General features: G+C 29.6%; 1 protein-coding gene across 1 annotated transcript; it reads left to right on the top strand.

Annotated features, from left to right (window-relative positions):
* Nucleotides 1-8,036: 8,036 nt before the first annotated feature.
* Nucleotides 8,037-10,733, top strand: LOC133698731 (uncharacterized). Its single transcript, XM_062121763.1, has 4 exons — nt 8,037-8,534; nt 9,296-9,375; nt 9,457-9,515; nt 10,133-10,733. The coding sequence occupies exons 1-4, from the start codon at nt 8,244-8,246 to the stop codon at nt 10,435-10,437; spliced, it is 735 nt and encodes a 244-aa protein (XP_061977747.1). The 5' UTR covers nt 8,037-8,243; the 3' UTR covers nt 10,438-10,733.
* The last annotated feature ends 5,065 nt before the right edge of the window (nt 10,734-15,798 follow it).

Genomic DNA, 15,798 nt, shown 5'->3' with positions numbered 1-15,798 from the left:
ACATGTTTGAGATTAGGATAGATATTGATTTTTAAAATATTTTTATATCAAAATAATATATTTTTTATTTTTTAAAATTTATTTTTAACAATAATAAATTAGAATTTTAAAAAAATTAATTTTAAAACGTGATAATCAGTGTTAATCATTTGCTGCACAGTAACTACAGTATTATTTGTTTTTTTATTTGTTTGTTTGCTTGTTATCTTAGAATATAGCAGTACTAGGCTACTAGCTGGTCACGCTTTCAGGTTCTTTTTTTGCTTCCTGGAGTTACTGTAGTGGATCACAAGGCAACAATGACGCTATTCTCTCTTCCTTTCTCTGATTATAGGCAAATTAAAATTAAAACAAAAAACAAAAAAAAATCAAAACCCACTTACGCTATGGATTCTGTTTTGATTCACTGTGGATGCATTGTTCATCCTACTGTGCTGCTTTTTTTTTATTCTCGAACGAACTTTACTCTGTTATTTCATCCTGGTATTTAATGTTTCTATCAATTTATGTGTTATAATTGTATGTACCAGGTCTTTGGTAGTGGTCATCCTGTGAATTACACATTAATTTTATGTAAGAAAAAATTTTAATGTATTATTAGCAAAAAATTAAAATAATAAAGACTAGAGAGAAAAAAATAAGCATTTAAAGAAGATAAAAGAACATTGATCATATATATTTCAATAATAAAAAAGACTAATCTTGAAGTTAATAAATTTATCTTATATAAAGGGTGGAATTCCATGAAAATAATTTGAAACTTTCATCTTGCCAGAAAAAAAATTCAAACCTAAGATTTTTCTTTATCGACTTAAGTTTTTTATTAATTTATTTTTTCATCTAATTTTATAGTGTTTTGGGGTTAAAAATATATATACTTGGGTTTATAGCAAATGTTTTAGATGTTTCTAGATAGAAAAAAAAGAAGATTGAAATGGTTTTTTTTTCTACAATAACAATAAACATGACTTTCCAATAATAAGAAGTGGCCAAAATTTAAACCCAATGACTATGCACTTTCCGTTAAGCATCACCTATTATATTATACTTTAAAATAAGTGGGAAAAACACTATGCTGATACTGTGTATATAAATTGTTTGCACTGTGAATTACACTATAGATGTTCAGAGGACCATGCGGGCATTATCTTTTTTATTTTTTTTATTCCAAAAGCTGTTGAAGCGTGTTAGGTCAAGACATGCTGCCAGACCAGAGTTATTAGGTCTGACAAGGACACCAAACCGAGGGCTATTAGGTATGGCATGAATAGCTATTGGGTTTGGCTTAGTCATCAGATCCATGGGTCTTGGGTTTAACATGCCATCAGACCCAAGTCTTTTAGTCTGACTTCGTCATCTGACTCAAAAGATTTAGGTCTGGATTGGCCGCCAGACCCAACTTTCTTGAGTCTGGTTTTGCCGCTAGATCCAAGTCTCTTGGGTATGACTTGACTGCCCAAGGCTCATGGGTCTAGCATGATAACCAGACCCAAGACACTTAAATTATTCTTTATATTTTTATTTTTATTTTACATTTAAAATTTTTTTAATAACCTGCCGCGAAGTATGGATAAATATAAGTATATTATTAAAAGAATGAGGCGAACATATATTAAAAATAGGGTTACACACACGTGCATGAGTGTTAGAGAATAATATAAATTATATCTTAGGACCTCATCTAAAAGTTTAAGCTTTTAGGTTGAGATGATTCTTTGATATGGTATCAGAGCTTTGATGACCAAGTGGTCACGAGTTCGAATCTCATCATTCCTATTTATTTAATAAAAATCAAGCACAAAGTAATGTGGGTCTGTATAAGTTTCAAACACAAATGACTTTCACTTGAGGGGGTGTGTTAGAAAATAATATAAATCATATCTTGGAACCTCATTTAACAGTTTAAGTTTTTGGATTGAGATGATTCTTTGACAATGAACTCTTTTCGTATGGGCTAGACAAACAAGTTATTGTTTATAGAGCCAACGTCTAGCATCTTTTTATATTGCCTCCTATTAGCTATTTATTTTTTCAAGTTCACCATAAATAAAATATCTTAAATATCATCAAATTTTATTTTAATTCAATAAGATTATAATCTTTTTATTAATTTTACTAATTACTTTGTGTATTGTTATATATGAATCTAATTTACAAGATTTGTGAAAAACAATACGCTAATGAATATTAAATGAGAATAACCATTTATTTTGTTATATTTTTTACATTAGTTCTTTTATTTTATATAAATTATTGAGTCATAATTTTTTTATATTTTTTATTGAATCTTGTTTTTTAGATCATGATAAACTTTTTGATTAAAAAGCAATGATTCTTATAAAACATCATATTTTTGTAAAACACAAATAAGAAATAAACGAAGAAGGAAATATTAGAGTTTTGATCGAAAACATATATTTTTCCTCTTTATTCAAATAATTTAGATTTTTATGAATATTTATTTTAATAACCTTTAGTTTTGTATTCAAAAGAAGTGCTGTTGATAAAAAAAAAATATTTTTTTAATATATTAATGAGAAAATGAAAATTCATTTGATAAAATATATTTCTTTTTTCAGATTTCAAATTGTTATCTTTTTTTACAAATATCTATTTCCATTATTATAACATAACTAAAATAAACTTGATTTTAAAAACCATTTCGCAGCATCACAATGGGAGAAAAAAAAAACTAGTATAGAATTCAAACTAGATGGATTATTATTCAAACTAGATGGTATCATGCTTTTGTTTTCTTATTCTAATTTAACCTATAAAAATAAATAAATCCAAAGATAGCTTTAAGGTCAAACTGAATTGTTGTCCACTCTTTACAGGGGGCTTGATGCATGCTAAGATGATGAGATAGTCCACTGCAATTTACCCAAAGCAGTGCTGAAAAAACAAGGAAGCCTGTGTTCTTATTGTAGAAGACAATGGCAACTTGTTGAAAACTGCTTTTCTCTGACATTTTAAGTTCAGATTTTAACATGGAATAGTCAATTTGTCACCAAGAACAAGAAGAGTTGCAAGAAAACCTAAGAAAAACTATAATGTAATGTATTTCATGTTTCCGGGAAGAGAAAAGCTAGCTTGACTTCTTCTTCATCTTTTTTTATTATTATTATTATAGGGAAAAGGACAGGATTCGAAATATGCCCGTTTACAGGATAAAACCTACGTCTCTAAAGGCAAAGATTCTGCATCTACGGTGCAGAAACTGAGGATCATGCCCTCCAGGATAAAACCTAGCTATGTCTTCCAAACTTCATTGTAGCTTCTTCTATTTCCCAGCCAGACACTGTAAATTTTACACCCACCCTCGGCTCGAATTTGTGGTTCCTTCATACTATAGATGGATCAAGGGATCCAATCTCACACCAATGAAAGCAATATAAATATCAAACACAAAAGAGTCTCAAGAAACTCATTTTCTGCCCTAGATTTCACGTAGCTGCTTCTCGAGATAGATAATGGAAGGGAAGGAGTTATATATATATATAATTAGCAACTTGAAATGGACTGACAGGACACCAGCGAAGACACCAGCGAATGAAGGACTAACAGGACACCACTGACGCACCATGCACATCCACATTTTTCTTATATTAATGTTAATTTGTTCCCAGTGGGTATAATGTATGGTCAAAGTACTCTCCTAGGTCATATACGCAAGGTAATGTGTGTGTGATCAAGTCATGTAAGAAGAGAAATAGAATGGTGTGCTGATGGTATGCAGTCTACCAACTCACAAAATATTTTTTTTTATTTTTATCTTTTAACATTTAATTTATTAAAAATTAAACTTTATAATTTTTTTATAATTTTTTTTATATGTTCATATCAATCTCATAACTTGTGTCACAGGTTTAACGGGTTAACTCATTTGATTTCATGAGTTTATTTTTTCTTTTTTTGTAATAGATATTTTTGAATTTCATCTTTTAATATTTGTTTGATTAGGAATTAGACTTTATGATTTGTCTTGGTTTGTTTTTTATAATATTATCTCGGTTTCATGACTAGGGTCACAGGTTTAACAATTTAGGTAAACTTAAGTTGTTTTATTATGTCATTTTCTTAGATTGAATTTTTTTTCTCAATTCTTTCAACAATTGTTTGATTGAGAATTAATATTCATAGTTTGTTTTTATTTTTTTTATAGAGTTATTACAATCTCATAGATCCGGGTTACAAGTTTAGCATATTACCTCGGGTTGACTCAGGTTATTTTCTTATATTATTTTTTATGAGGTTATTCCGATCTTATGATCTAGGTCATGAGTTTGGCTGGTTAACTTGAGTTAACTCAGTTTATTTTCTTATCTTTTTTTTATTAACATTAAAAAAAATAAAGCTAAAAAAATGGTGCTTTTATTATGCATCACCTCACAAAATTTAGTTTATTGGAGGTTGGCTTTTATGATTTATTATGGTTTGCTTCCAATGTGGTCATCTTAATCTCATGACTCATGTCACGGGTTTCACGGGTTAACTCGGTTAACTCTAGTTTTTTTAATTGTCTTTTTTTTATTTCATCCTATAACAATTGGTTGATTAGGAAATAAGTTTCATGGTTTTTTTTTGTTTGCTTTTTATAAGATTATTGTAGTCTCATGACCTAGATCATGAGTTTGGTGGCAAAGTAGACTCAAGTTATTTTATTGTATCATTTTTTTACATTGAGTATTTTTCAATTTCTTTAACAATTGATTGATTAAGAATTGACCTTTATATTTTTTTTATTTGTTTTATATAGGGTTATTCTAATCTCATAGACCTGGGTCACTAGTTTTGTAAGTTAACCCGAGTTGACTCAAATAATTTTTTAGTTTACTTTTTATGAGGTTATTTCAGTCTCATGACCTAGATCATTAGTTTAACGAGTTAACTCAGGTTGAATCGATTTGTTTTATTTTTCACTTTTTTAATATCAATTTCATTCTTTAATATTGAGTTGATTAGAAATTGAACTTCATAATTTATTTTGATTTACTTTCTATGAGATTATTATAGTCTTATGACCTATGTCACGGGTTTAATAAGTTACCTCGAGTTCTTTTTATATATCATATTTTTTAATTTTAATTTTATTTTATTTCATCCTTCAACATTAAGTTGATTGAGAATTTAATTTCAAAATTTATTTTGATTTGCTTTATATTATGTTATCATGATTTCATGACCTGTGTTATAGATTTGGCTGGTTAACTCTTGTTGACTCAGGTTGATCCAATATGTTTCTGTCTCAATATTTTTTTTGAAAAGATATCTTTAATTTTTTTAAATCAAACTAAGTTTTTATCGGTTATCCAAATTACATTTTGACACTTCAAGTTGATCAAATCATATCAAGTCAACTCTTATATGATTTAATTTTTTTTCTACTAGAAAAATATTAATAACACCCAAATTTGTTTTTTTTACATTAAAAAATTAATATAACCCACAACGTAGCGTAAACCAATAATATAGTAAAATTACTAAAAAAAAAAAAGCAATAGAATGACCTTTTGGAGTGACATGGTAAATAAATAAGATTCATTGGTATTTGGTGGTGGAATGAGGGTTGAATTTGAAATGTATAGAGTAACATGCATAATTTTTAAACCGGACTTGATAGTCAACTTGAGGTAATATCTGGATTATAGGCCAAATGAGTTGGTTTGGATCAACCTGAGTTAAGTAGGTAAAAAAATAAATGCAAGCTTTTAGCCTTGGTTTTGTAATCAAGAAAACCAACCACTCAAATGACCCATAACTTATGGTGTGTTGGCATGTTATCAACCACTAAAAAAAAATAAAAAAAAGAAGAAGAAAGATCATGCCACCAACCACTCAAACAACACATGACCTACAATTCATCTTTTTGTCACACTACATTGCTATCTCACCTTCTTATCTCCTATCTAGATCAAGTTTACAAACATGAAATTAACTTTTAGCCTTGGTTACACAAGTTATCTTAATAGAATAAGGTTTGTTAATTAGGCCAAGCCACAATATCGCTCTTCTCTTTCCCACACTACCATGACTTGTTTTCCATAATCACATAAACAACCTTTAAGCACACAAATTGCCCCTTCTTTTCTTTCTCTCTTTAGCCATTGCCAGTGTCTATTATAGCTACCCATACAAAAATCCCTCTTTCGTTTCTCTTCTTCTCACTGTCTGCTCTTGATTTCATTATTGCCTCTCTAATTTACTCGATCAAACGATCCATATCCACACATGAGTATGGAGTGATTAACCATTTTTTAGACACTATATTGCTAGTGTCTATGATGACTTCTCCATTGTTAGATGTAATCTTTTAGACCTCATGTCATTTAAAATTTATATTTTTCCTTTATTTTATGTTTAGTTCTTGGATATTTTAGTGTTTCTAATTATTGTAAATTCGAGAGTTTTTTGAATTGGAATTGAAATTGAGTTTGATTTTTATATGTCTTGATTTAGAGTCGGGTTTCTTCGGGTTTATCAGGTCTCGAATCAACCCTCCAAGTTTATCAGGTTTTTTTGGGCTAATTCCTTGATTGATTTTTATGTTAATCCAAATTAGTATAGGTCTCGAGTCGATTCTCTAGGCCAGATTGGGTGTTAAAACTACAGTCAAAAGTACTTGCTTGTTATATCTCCTTGGTATTGAAAATATGGTGTCCAAAAAATGGTCGATCACTCCCTTAATATTAGTTTTTCTCGGATAATTATTTATTTTATTTTTTAAAAGAAAAACTTCAAAAATAAATAAATTGTATGTAAAATATAGAAATTCTCAAACATATAAAACCGAAACTTTCATGAAAAATCAAATTTGCTAATCCTGCTTATAAAACATTATACTTTTATCATTATTAACAGTGTTTTATTAATAAATTTGTCATTTTATCATTTATAGAATATTATAAAAAAAAATTATTTAAAAGATTCAAATAATCAATCTATTGTTAGCTAATTAGTTTATAATAACAAAATTATGTAAAAAAAAATAACAAAAAAAATAATTTTTTTTACTTCTCAAAACAAAATAAATTGTTTTTTTGCTAATGCGGAGAAATTAAAAAAAATAAAAAATTACTAAATAAATATACGCAATTTATTTTAATAATATTCTATTAGTTTTTAAATTCTAAATAATTAGGAATAATTATAAATAAAAAAAATATTTATAATTTGATTGTATCTTTATTTTCCCACTGTATTATGAAAAGTTACACTTTATATAATGAGATTTACATGTTAAATAACAATTCACATCCTTCATTATCCATGGAGAAATTAAACTGGATGAAGCTCTTGCATTCACTAAAACTCACCTCAACTCCATGGTAACCCGATTAGTTTCTCCTCTTTCTAACCAGGTAACTACACAGGGACATAATAAAGATTTCAATTGAAGGGTTGAGATACTGCCAACTTTAAGGTTTCTAGAATTTTTTTTGAGAGGGGGCTCTGAAGAAGAAAAAACAGGAAAATTTGAAGGAATTTTCTCAAAGAAGCTTTTGAAATTAGAAAAAACAAAAAGAAAGAAAGATTGGGGGATTTGGTTATAGAAAAAGGGAGGAGAGAAGAAAAATTGAACAGAGATGATTTGTAGTAGTAAGTGAGAAGGAAGGAGGATTCAGGTAAAAAAAGAAAAAGGAAATTGAGGAGTATAGGCAAGAAGTACCTTCTTTCTCCACCTCCAAATCTCTTCACCTTTCACCTGCACAACAATCATCTTTTTTATTTATTTTTATTTTTATTTAATTCAAGATAAAAAGTGTAATTTTTTAGATTACAATAACAAAATGAAAACATGAGTTTTTTTTTTTTGTAATTATTCCTAATAAATTTCTTAAGAAATTGAAACCAATAGAAGCTTAACACATGTAAGTCAAAATTAATGGAAACTTAGATTATCCATGGATTGCAGAAAATGAACGAAGCCCTGGATATCCAATTGCTTTCCCTCTCATCCCTTGGGCAGTCAAATACAGAAATGGCCCAGATTACCTGAGCCCAATATAGGCCCATAAGTTAATTGATGCGTTTAGTTCTGAACACGCACAAAAATCATTTGCCAGGCAGCCGATCTATCCTCCCCTCTCAAAGTCCACGAGCCTAACTCTCGTGGCTTCGCGTCACAACTGTTCGATAAAATTCCTCAAAGAGCCAGAGAAACCAAACCAAGTTTTCTTCGATATACAACTGCCCTCAACAATTCACCAGATTGCTCAATTGCGAAGCTAACATTCTTAACTATGCAGCGCATATCATCAAGACTCACGAGAACCTCTTCATTATCAACACTCCTGACCCAAACAATAAAACGCAGTTCCAATACCCATTCTCTGAAGAGCGCAAATCTCCAAAAACAACAAGAACCTGCCATCCCTGGCCATTTTCTCAAATGGGGTTCGCTTGGTTTTGTTAGAACATCAAGGTTTGCAACTGGGTTCACTCCATTAGAGCCGAAACCGTTGGATTCAATCATGGATATTGAACGGGCCAAGACTAAATCTCCCGAGGATCTCGCCTCCATTTGGGACGATGTAATGTACCAGAATTCTTTATTTTCATTTATTTGTTTGTGATTGGTGCTATAGATTGGCTTACTTGATTGGAAACTGCCTACTTAAAGATTAGATTGGTGTGAACTGAGCTTAACTTGAGTTTCATGTTGTTGGTTTTGTTTTCTTCATACATATTAATGGAGTCAAGTTTGAGTTTGCTATTGAATTATTAACTGAGCAAAAAACTGTAGAAATTTTTGAAGTAAGGGGTTTAACTCACACAGTACATATCATTACCTTAGTCACATAAATGAACTATGTAGTACATATCGTTACCTGGTATGAGTTCTACAAACTACAAAGCTCATGGAAAAGTAAAGAAAGGAGATTTCTTTTTATGAAGACAAATGTTTTGGAATATGATAATCATTTATTATTCTTCTGATCGTGAAACACTAATGCACTACTTGAAGAACCCAGAAATTAGCTTATGAGCTAAACATTGAATTTATTTACTAGTTGTTTATATTCTTTTCTTATGAGTTCAAACACTTTCATAAAAGGAGATTATAATTTAATCGCAGTATTAACTATATATCTCTCAATGTGCAGTCCGGCATCTTTAATTAAGAGCATTTTTAATATATTTACTATGCCTTCATTTGGGATGATTATTCTTAACCATTATGTTTGCATATTTGAGAAGGATCTCAATTAGTGATAGTGTATTATTAATGGATAGAGTTTCTGGGTGATTTTTATTGTGGATATTACTTATGGGTGGAGTTTGTCTTTGTCAGTATCATTTGGGAAGGGGACATATCGGGGCATCCATGAAAGCCAAGCTTTATCAGTTGTTGGTGCAAAGAGCTGCAGATTGGTAATTCAACCATATGTTGTTTTGTGTTGGACATATATGTTTTCCTTCCTTATTTTTACTGGCCCTGCTTCTTTTCTTCAGCAAATATTTTGTCATTCCTTTGTGGAGAGGAAGTGGTTATACAACAATGTTTGCTCAAGGTTAGATTTCTGAACTTTGATGACTAGCTTTGACTGACATCATGTACTAGTTAATTCTTAAGGCTTGCCTTGTCTAAAAGTTATTTTTTCACAGCAAGCAAATTCCTTAGTTTTGTTAACCCTATTTGAGTGGGATGTATTAGATATCTATTTTTTTAAAATCTTTTTATGATATCGTATGCTAATACTCAAGTTTTTTTAGGAATTAGATTGTTATGGCACAATCATGTGTTATCTCCTGAAAATTGTATTAATAATGACTGTGGCATTGCTGAATGGATAACAATGCTGATTTGAGCCTTTTGGTTATCATGATTTTTTTATTATTATTTCACATGTAATGGGTACACCGGAAGAGGATAGTGTTTATGGTCCTTATCAAGTTAAGATCTGAGTGATTATCTGTTCATTGCATTGAGCAACCACCATTTTACAATAATGCTTTTTAGCATTAATAAGCGACATTGAGTGCTGGCAGCACTAATCTGCACAATATTGCAGTCCCAAATCCTCCTTTTAACTGTACCTCGTTGTCTAAAAGGTAGATGGAAAACCTGATCTGGACCTTGTTATGCTTACTCATCTGCTCACATCTCCATCCACATTTTTTTTCACAGTGCAGATGCCACATATGATTTTCACTGGTCTTGAGGACTACAAATCAAGAGGGACTCAGGCATCTCCCTACTTAACTGTCAAATTCTACACTGAATTTGCAGAAAGCAAAGATTTGGTTCTTATCCGAGGAGATATTGTTTTCACCAGCAAGCTTACTGATGAAGAGGCTGAATGGATTTTAGAGACTGCCCAATCTTTTTATTTAAACGATGTGAGGTACAAGCTTGTTGAACAGTTCAACAAGCAAACCCGAGATTTCGAGTTCAAGGATGTTTTGCGTTCACTGAACATGCCCATTATGTGATTTTGTGAAAGAAAATTGACCAACTAGAAGCATAACTGTCACAGGCAAAGATTTAAAGCAAGACCTATGGAATCAAGCAGATGAAGGAAAGGCCTTATGCACGTCATTTTCTGCTGAGATAAATTGCTCCAGTCGGACCATTTTCCTGTTTGAATAATGTTCTTGCATGCATCCAATAATTGTACCTGTAAGAAGGCTTTTGTGATTACTGTCCTGGTAGAGGAATAGTTTTTGGATGTTCCAAAAATTTTGTGAAACAAGGTATAGAGCAATAAATTGTGTACGCGTTGTTAATCTGTTTGCTGTGCAGGGTGATTTCTATTTCCTGTTTTTGGCGGTCCTTTTCTTCTTTTTTAGCCAACAAAGAATGAGATGCTGGAAACAGATAAAAGAGGCAAGTCAAACATTGGTGAAATGTTGAAAAGCAGAAGGATGGGGCTGTACGGAGGTCTGCATATTTCAAGCATTTCTATGCTGAGATGTAAAATTCGAAACCAAAAGATGGCATGCAATTTTGGGCCGCAGACAAAATCAAGATAAAATGATTAAAGTGCTTCAACATAAAGGTCTAGTAGTTAGAGGGAAATTCTCAACTTTGATTCCCAATTCCCACTCAATCCAGCTTTTGCAATTCTCAAGTACATATGCATCTTTGGATGACATCTGCAACCATGACAACTTAGCAACTTCTTGCAATCACGAGGTTGTTTCCTTTTTATTTTAGCTACAAAAAGAAAAGGAAAAGATCTTTCCAAGAACAGGCAGAATCCCTAAATTTACTCATTCGTAATCGTATTAATTATTAACAAAAACCTAAAAGAAAGTCATTTTTATTGCGGAGTGTACCATAGCATAGCCGAAATGTATTAAATCAGCACATCAAAACGATTCAAAACATATAAAAAAATTAATTTTTAGCAAAAATAATTTAAATTTTTTTGAAAACACGGGTTGGCCCGCGTTTCCAAACACTGCCTGGCCCGCGTTTCCAAACGTTGTCTTATTGTGGAGTGTATCATAGCATATGAGGAAAATTATTATAGATTATAAAAATGTTTTTTTAACCCGGGCATCAACCATTTCTTTTTAATTTTTTCATTTAATATTGTGTTTTTTAGGAATTAGACTTAATGATTTATTTCATTATATTTTCTATTGAGTTATTGTGGCCTTAAAAGAACACACCGACATTAAGTTGGTACTCAGTTTTACAAAAAAAAATAAAAGATTTTGTTGCTTGTGAAAAATAAAAATATAGGAATAAAAAATGACAATGGCAAAATTAGGATGTTTTTTTCTCTTTTATATAATTTTGTGTTTTTAAACCGATTTAGGGATATTTTGAGTTGATAAATTAGTTTATCGAGCTTCTAAAGGTGTTAACTAGGTGTTTTTCAATGAAAATAAATTTATAAATAAGTTTTTGGATCCAAAAATCTCCAACTGATTTTTTAGCCACTTTTCTCATGGATGGAATATGGGCAAGCATATAACACCTCATTTACTTTATTAGAAAAAATAAAAAAAGGTGAAAGATATGTCGTCCGTCTTGGAGCAAAAAAAAAAAGCCAAGAGCACCAATCCTTTTTCTTGTTAGGCTAGGCGCATAAGGCCCATCTCTTTGGTCAAGACCCCTATCCCCTTTCTATGTTTTTTTTGGATTTTCAAGGAAACGCACTATAAAAAAAGGCTTAGCATGATATTTAAATAATTGTTCAATTATTTCATGGTTCTTAAATAATATTCGAGAATGTTAACAATTTTTTTTATTATAGTGTATCTAATATGAAAAAATAAAAAATGGAATATATCTCATGAATAATCAATAAAATTAAGTTTTCTTTTCTTTAAATTTTTTTGGTGGATTTTTTACATTGTTTTATTGCATTTATAAATCTTTCCTTTAATCACATACAAGGTATTAAGACATTGTTTTAGTGTTTTTTTTTTAACTTGCTTTTGAGATCATGAGATGAATTAGGAAGGAAATAGAGTTCAAGTTGAAAAAACTACATTTTTTTCTTAATAGTTTTATTCATTATTTGTCATGCCAATGTCTATTTTTATAATTTTTTAATTAAATAAAAATTAAATCCAAAATACAAGGTTATTAAATCCGATCAGGGCCATAATCTAAGTCACGTATTTGGTGAGTTGACCTAGTTTGATTTGGGTCAATCCAAAACATCGTCATTTTGATTTCTTATATAAAGAAAATTAAATCAACATCATTTATGATTTTTTTTTAAAAAAATTCAAATCAAGTTTTTGCTGTAAGTCACTCGTTAGGTTTATTGGATTATACTAGGTTAACTTTCACTCAAATTACATTAGAGCTCGACCCAACTTTCACTTAAATTACATTAGAGCTCGGCCCGATATATAGGCTGGGTTGACAGGTCACTATATTAACCCAACAGACTTGGTTGAGTTTAATTACATTTTGAAAACGTTTCCCGCAGCAATGCATGGGCCCTTGACTAGTTCATTTCTATTTCTATGTTTATCATTTTTAAATTTATTCAAAGAAACCCATAACTTGTTAGCCCAAAGGTCCTTAGCATCTATGATTTAATAATTTTGATGATAACAACAATTTAATAAATTTAATATGTATGTCAAGATTTGATATTGTAAGGGTTTTTCTACTATGTCAAATTGGATCAAAATGGACTCATTGGATGCAAACTTGACTCGTAGATGCTTAATATTAATTTTATATATTCAAATCCATATAGGATTTAATTTGGTATCACATTAATAATTTTTTATTCAAAATAATTTCTTATTGCCAATTAATACATATTGAGAAATATTTTCATGAGAAAATCTCCTATCATATTTTTTGCCATTATTATTCTTTTTAAATGGAAAGCATAAACTTGATCAAATGATTTATTGTGTTTTTTTATTACACCAAAAAGTTTCTTGTCTATTTTCAACTAAATGATTAACTAGTACTTTGTAAGAGTTTACCTGGCTTATTTTAAACTCCAAAGTTAACTTATTTTAAATTTAATATTTAACTTATTTTACACTAAAGAATTAGCTTGTTTAGACTCAATATTTAACTTATTTTACACTCAAAACTTTTATCATAAATAACTTTTTTTCTATTAAAAGAGTCACCTAGCCATTTCTAAGAGGATAAGATATTTTAAAAAACCAAAATGTTGAACTCAAAAATTTGGTTTGTGAGTAATGACTAAGTGCTCTCTTTTTAACTATAAATACTACATGTTCACTTTATGTAAAAAACACACACTTGATACTTGCAAACTCTTTGATCTAAAAACTTTTATTATTTTTATAATCTCTTCAAAGCTATAAAATCTATTTGCATCAATCCTCTCCTTCGTATTCTTTAGCTAGAAATATTCCATAATGACTTAAGTTTAATCTATTATAATGTGTGAAAAATCATTGTGAGAGAAAATCTATTGTAAAAGTGTATGTGATACTTAAACCACTTTAAAAAAATTTGATTGTGATTTATTGAAAGATTAAGATCTTGATCTTTGAAAATATTGTGAGTGAAAGGTTTTCTAATATTGATACTATAAAACTATTAGTGTATCAGTAAGGTCTACTCGTTAAGAAGAGCGTGAGTTGATAATGAATACTTGAATAATGATTCAAGTAGTGAAGTAGAAAAGTGTCTGAGCCATTATAAACTTGGTGTGTCTATCTTAATCTCTATCTTATTTAAATTATGCATTTCGTATTTGATATTTGTTGCCAAACTTTTAAAGCGTTGAAGATAAATTTTTTTAAAGTATGAAATTTTCAATTAAGATCTAATTCACTCCTTTTTAGATGTTATTTTAGGCTTTCATAGCTAACATTTGCCAAGTTTTGATATTAACTACAAATATGACATTACTGAATATAAAATGACTTTTTATATTTGTACATATTTTATGTCATGAAATAAAAATTATTTTCAAAAATATACTAAAATTAGATGTTTGGTGCTAGTTATGACTTATTTATATTTAATAAAAAAAACTATAGAACTTGAAATAATTAAAAAACAAAGATTACTTCCTCACATGTCTTTATTAATTTTTATTTTTTTTAATTCTTACCTGGATATCATATCATTTTTAAAGGATGAGACTAATTTATTCGGGATTCGTAATTGCTCTTTCCAATTAGTATGTTTTTCAAATATCAAACTTGTATTCTCATCCTTACAAAGATATAACAGTGTCTTAACCGCTAGAACAACACTTCATATAATATATCTATATTTTCATTTGTGATCATGGAGGACTTTCAAAAAAAAAAAAAAAAAAAAAACTCCAAGCTTAGATGATGATATAGATGAAGTGGAGGACCTTTAAATGCAATATTCTAATTTAAAAAGTGTGAAATGGCCCACTGCCCACCTACAGTTTCATTTCTTGATACAAAAAAAAAACTTAAATTAGTTCCTTAACCTAATTCACATTACAAAAACTAATCTAAATAATTTACATTCAAATTATAAAGTCATAATCAAGGAATAAACATGAGTGAGGAGAAGGTTGTCATTGACATTTTGTTTATCTTATTAAAATTATAAATTTTAGTTCTAGAACATTTTAGCTAAATATTTTTGACTGTTAAATCATTAGCAAAATAATTTTATTAAAATAATTTTTTTATATTTTCATATTATTTTAATGTGTTAGGGTTAAAAATAATTTTTAAAAAATAAAAAATTATTATTTTAATATATTTATAAAAAAACACTTTAAACAATAACCATATTACATTATAAAGTATTCCTTATAGTTATGCATAGAGACCTGACATCACCATTACATCGAGAACCAGACTATACTTCCTTATTTCCTGATTAATATTATCGATCATTCTCAAAGGAAAATCAACTGAATGGTGTTAGCCTTCACAAATTCTTTAGCATGAGCAGATGTGTTAATATATAATATATGATGCATGGAGCAAAAACTTCATATTAGCCAGCATGTTATATCTTATAAAAATAAAAGTTAAGAGAACTTTTAACCATCTAGATGGTGGTCCAGTGGTAAGAGCTTGAGACCAAGAGGTTTGTTTTCTATGTGGTCTTAGGTTCGAGCCCTGTGCTTGCTCATATGATGACCACTGGAGGCTTACATGGTCGTTAACTTCAGGGCCCGTGGGATTAGTTGACATGCACGCAAGCTGACCCGAACACTCACGTTGAACTAAAAAAGAAGAAGTTATAAGAACTCTTTCAGAATGAACATAGCTCATTAAGGTGTAAAAAATAAAGAACACGTACGTTATTAAAGGTATGTTGGGAACGACGGTTTAAACCTCCTTCTAAAATTTGATTTTTTCATTTAAAATTATTATTTTTTTTATTTTTAG

The sequence above is a fragment of the Populus nigra genome, chromosome 7 (assembly GCF_951802175.1).
Source record: "Populus nigra chromosome 7, ddPopNigr1.1, whole genome shotgun sequence".
Lineage (NCBI taxonomy): Eukaryota > Viridiplantae > Streptophyta > Magnoliopsida > Malpighiales > Salicaceae > Populus > Populus nigra.
Note: the sequence above shows the minus strand (reverse complement) of the source record. Positions and strands in the feature narration are given on the sequence as shown.